The sequence below is a fragment of the Limulus polyphemus genome, unplaced genomic scaffold, assembly GCF_000517525.1.
Source record: "Limulus polyphemus unplaced genomic scaffold, Limulus_polyphemus-2.1.2 Scaffold221, whole genome shotgun sequence".
Taxonomy (NCBI): Eukaryota; Metazoa; Arthropoda; class Merostomata; order Xiphosura; family Limulidae; genus Limulus; species Limulus polyphemus.
Genome location: NW_013665831.1, coordinates 112,816 through 118,215, shown reverse-complemented (window position 1 = coordinate 118,215; position 5,400 = coordinate 112,816). Strand labels below are relative to the sequence as shown.

General features: G+C 31.1%; 1 protein-coding gene across 1 annotated transcript in view; it reads right to left on the bottom strand.

Moving 5' to 3' along the window:
- LOC106478526 (ras-related and estrogen-regulated growth inhibitor-like) overlaps positions 1 to 2,898 on the bottom strand; it is a 26,505-nt gene extending 23,607 nt beyond the window's left edge. The window contains exons 1-2 of the mRNA XM_013939075.2: positions 2,780 to 2,898; positions 2,364 to 2,500 (exon numbers count right to left, since the gene is read on the bottom strand). Coding sequence (XP_013794529.1) covers positions 2,364 to 2,475 — 112 coding nt within the window. The 5' untranslated portion in view covers positions 2,476 to 2,500; positions 2,780 to 2,898. The remainder of the gene's footprint in view (positions 1 to 2,363; positions 2,501 to 2,779) is intronic.
- Between the last annotated feature and the right edge of the window lie 2,502 nt (positions 2,899 to 5,400).

Sequence of the window (5,400 nt, the reverse complement as noted above, 5' to 3'; positions counted from 1 at the left end):
ACAAACAAACAAACAAACATAGTCTAGAAACTTAAAATACAAAGAAAAATATTGTTTCAGTCCACACTTCTGACTTTACGACTGTATATACTAATATTACCTTGAACAACATGTTGAACGTAATTTGTTTGTTTGTTATTAATCACAAAGTTACACAATGCGCTCTGCCCACCATGGATGTTTAGTTTTATAAGCCTTTTGACTTACCGCTGAGGGGGTATAAATAATTTAGACTTTGTACTAAAATTCCCATTCTCTTTCTTCGGGATAAACTCTTTCCTAAATAACATTGTTTCAAAATATCCAAACTACGATTTAGGACGTATACTCTTTGTATTTTACTTAGATGTCTCAAGTTTTTGTTGAGATTCTACAGTTTGTACTAAAATATGTCATTTTAGATAAAGTTATACACAACTTGTACTTTCCTATTCTACTGTAAGCACGTTTTACATTGCATGACCATCATGGAACATAACGTGCATCCTTTAATGTTTGACAACACTAAACGTAAAAATACAAATTCATTTATATGTTACTTTCCTTCTAGCACGACCTTTAAAACCACAATATTGCACATTTATGTTTACTCAAAGTAAATTTACTGGAGTATGTTGTAAAGTTTCTTTGAGAGGTTCTAGCATTGTCAGTAGAACAGTCAGGGACACAGTTCTAATGTAATTAGACTGGCAGCATCGCTTCCTGAAATGTGTCTTCAACTTTACGTTCTTTCAGTTACACGATCTTCTGATATATAACAATTCCTTATCTAATTTTTTATGTCAGTCATTCAGGTGTGTCAGCGGCCATTTCAACTCGAATTCACAAGCGTTTTTTCCAACTGAAATATTGGCGATTCGGCCTTTATATAACACGTACTGATTAGCACTATCTAAAACAAAATGGCTTCTAACAAATGACAACATTTTATAAAAACAGAAGTGATTTAGTAGGACTTTCCCTAACGTTAATCTAAATGTTAATATTTAAAAAAAGCATTTCGGAAGTTTGGGATTATTAAGACAGTGACCATTCCTGTTATATCTTACCAGTGAAATATCTACACGGCAATAATAATAAAAGAACACAATTAGTGAAAAACCACAGTAAACGGAACAAACTGTCAGAAGTCTGATATTAGGGAAACTAGTTTCGACACAATCGTGCGTCCTCTTTAGTCTCACGAATGTGTCGAAACTAGTTTCTCTAATAACAGACTTCTGACAGTTTGTTCCGTTTATTGTGGTTTTTAACTATCTACACGGCCCTTTTAAACCAGAATTATAGCTTTATGTATGGCTTATTTTAATAACACTATAGAACAGAGAATAAAAATAACAGGAAATTAGATACTTTCAAAACTTCTTCTTTTGTTCACTAACGAGAATAAAGATACTAGAAATACTAAGAACACCACTAATCCTAATGGTTAGGGATAAGTAACTACATTGCTGATTTTAATGGTTAGATAATCATATCGTTAATTTTAGTGATTAGGAAATCATATTGTTAATTTTAATAGTTAGGTAATCACATCGCTAATTTTAATATTATTTAATAGATTAATACGTCTATCAAATCCCTCTTTTAAGCTATATTAAACAGTTTTTAGATGACAGAAAGAGACAAGATATTGTTTTTAGTTAATTATAAATAACATTTATTGTGTCATATGCTATAAATATTTTTCTTCATATTTATATAGGGAAAAGAATGAAGATTACAGGTTTTTAGTACACTTAGCAGTAACTTGACTAAACATGTTAGAGAACAGATAATGTTTATACAGGAAGTTCAGGCGTAATAAGAAAAAATACTTTGAAATCAACGAAAACGTTTTACTTAAGGAAGACCTTTAGAAACTTTAGAGGTTGCCCAAGCCTATCATATTGTACTGCAAGATAATCCAGTTTAAACACCTCATCCAGTATTAAAAGATTTGTCGTTTGTAGATTATGTAAGGAATAAATTAAGAACACGTCAAATTACATCACAATAAATACACAAAAATCTTTTCACCCAAGAGGATGCTTTTCTAACAGTACTTAAACTAATGCAATAAGCAAGTATATCAAATATAATAATTTGAGGAATATCTATGATACTAAAGAAACACGGCCTAAAAAAAGAACAAATTACAACACATGAAACCCGACAATCAGAACGGTTTAAGAAATATTTTGAATTCTCATAAAATAATTATGATTAATCGGCGCACTTATATAACCTATTATATGCTTAAGTTATCAATAAGCAAAAAAACATATGTTTAGTGAATAAGAATATGCCAAACGTATCTTAGCATACTAATGTATATTAACCCCTCACGTCCATGAAGGAAACAAATGAACAACATGGCTTACCAGTTTTCCCAACTTCTTCGGCTCCTAGGACAACTATGTTACAGTAAGAATCTCGGATTCTGAAGCTAGAGAGCCCAAGTTTCAGGAATCCTAAGCGGCTTTTACTTGTCATGCTCAAGTATCTTCACGAATCAAATCTGCTTGGAAATATGAACATATTTTACTTTCAACTTCTTCCGAAAAACTTCTATTTAATCTTCCTTATCTAGCTAAAATACGACTTATTGATTTTGTAACAACGTAACAAAGAGAATCTGTTTGTGGAATAAATAATAAAGACAACTGATATTTAATAGGTCAAGGTTAATTTATCCTAAACAGATGTAACTGAGAGAGCTAACAACTTTTTCTGTTAATTTTTTTAAGAGTATAGATAGTTTAGATGTCAGACTAATATTTACGATGTGGGTACTTGCCTGAGCTAATTTGTCCAGTTTCCGGTCGTCTGAAAACAACGACGTGCCTCTCTGTCTCCTAAATAATAATTAATCGTGCTGGTAAACAACTTTCCTCTCTGTCTTCGCTTATCGTCTGTAAATTATAAGAGATCACTTTTCTTGCTAGCTATCTGCAGCTCACCTTGTGTATCGCCACGAGCGACCTCTAGCGACAATTACAGTACTACATCTCCAAGATGATTCCTTTTCAACTCCTGGGGGGAATTAACGTTGTGCATTCACAGTTTCAGTTTCGTATAGTGTCAAAGGAAAAATATAGTATATTTTTAGATATATACATTAATGCACTTAAAGTAGCGACACCTGTTATTAAACAGATTAAATTTTATACTTCGAATAATAGACTTAAGTGATTCTATATAATGCGTTCTTTTTCTCACATTCAGAGGTATGAAATCAAAATGTTCGGTTTAACTATAAAGTACAATATAATACACGCATTATAAACTACAATATTTCACTCATATTTACAAAGCACCTTTGGGACTCATACGTTTTGTATTTATATCTCTATTTCAGTTGAAATAAAGGTGTTTGTTGTTAGTCAAATAGAGTTAGAATCCTTTTGGGGTGGCGCTGAAATACCTCAGGTATGTATTTTATTGAAGTATGTTAACTTATTTACAAATAAGAAATTAATAAGTCATATAATGAGTTATAATGTATGAACAAGAATTTTGTTCCATTATTTTCACTATTTGTTTTCTTTAGTAAAGCCATAATTAGCTATAAAGATTTGCAAGTAATTATATTCAAAATAATTAAAAGAAATGGACGCTTTGGAAAAAAATTAAATTTCTACAGTATGAGCAATATCATTGAGGTAATGTGTAGCTTTTTTAAAATTTTAATATCACTAGTAAGCAAACAGAAAAAAATATATAATTTATATTTTAACACTTAACCCGATTTATGCTGAATCTTAATTCATGAATATACAAGTGTTGGAGAAAATAGTGAAAACAACTAGCATTTTATACACTTCATTTATTAACAGTAATTCGTTATCCAAGAGCAGATAATAACAACGTAAAATTGATGATACAAGGTGTTATGCATCAGATAATGATATTTTTACTATTCGTTCATCAAAGCTTTTCATAATTTATGGTTGTGGAAATATGTTTTGAACATTGGTTTCAAGAACTAACTATAGAGGCTCGTTAACATTTAAATCTGGTTCTTACGGTAGCCACATTAGGTGACCAAACTTTTCGTCGTGTTCTCTGAATCAATATTTAATCATTTCAGCAGTGTGACTTTGTGCATTAACTTTCTGAAACAGACCATAAAATGTTCATCATAGGGTAAACCTGGTCTACAATAAGCGTTGGGTAATTATTTGTTGTAACTTTAGCTTTAAATAAGATTCTAGGCCTAAAGTATTCCAAATATTTTCCACTTCATCATAGTGCCTTCACTATGCTTACCTGATGGCGCAAGTCATTTAGGGTTGTAAGCTTCTTTGGGATTTTACCACGTAGAAACACAACCATTTGATGGTTGTCTTCAACTTACTTTTTTGACCGCTGTTACATTTGTTTGATGACTATGCTGACATCATTTTTGATACTGTTCCGGGACACATTCTTTGTTTCAAGTGTTCGTGACACTGAGAACCCTGCTAGATGTTCACTTACAATAACGCCTTTTTGGAAATCTGAGTAAACTTTTTTATTTCGACAGTTTGAGAACCTTTCTCTGCAAAATCAATTCGTATGTTGATAAATTTAACATATCTCTAAATATTAAATCACCTCTTAAATATCCCAAAAATCGGAGTTAAGAAATTGAGATGTTTCGATTAATTTGTCCCACTCCCAAACATGTTTATGGATGTATACTTTATATAATATGAATTTGTAGAGAACGCTACCTGGTTGTATTTTATGTACTGTGTTAAGTAACTAAAAAAAACTTCGTTGTAGTTTTCTACCTGGAACTTGAATTGATTCATTTCTTTTCATATCAGAGTAGAAACGTCGTTTAGTTCCCTTTCTATAGCAAACTTCTCAGTTGGAGCTATACTTTTAAAGCTGCAAAGTTAAAATCATTATACTTTATGGAAGACTGGTATTTCTATTTTTCTGGATTTGCATTATAGACTGGGACTCCACTAAAATGTTTATTGTAGCGTTCAAATCTGTCAGAGGAAGGAAAATGTTTATTTTATTACCCAAGAAGTGATGTCAACTAAATCATAAAAGGGTCAGTTTGTGTTTATTCACGTCAAAATCGGAACGAAGAATTTTATTTCTCTGTCATTCAAAACGAATTGTGAATAAGAATGAATCAATTGTTTTAAATGTTTTCAAGAAATTCTACCTAAAGAATTATAGCAAATTATTTAACTGACAAATAAACAATAAAATTCAACAATTTATTTATTTGTTTGTGATTAAGCACAAAGCTATACAATGTGCTATCTGTGCTCTGCCCATCACGGGTATCGAAACCCGTATTCTAGCGTTGTAATTACTCTAAATTATTGTCTTTTTTTCATTATTTTTTAGCTTTACTCAACTAATTATTTTTTGTTTTACTTTTCATACGTTGTTCTATGTCAACTCGTGACTATG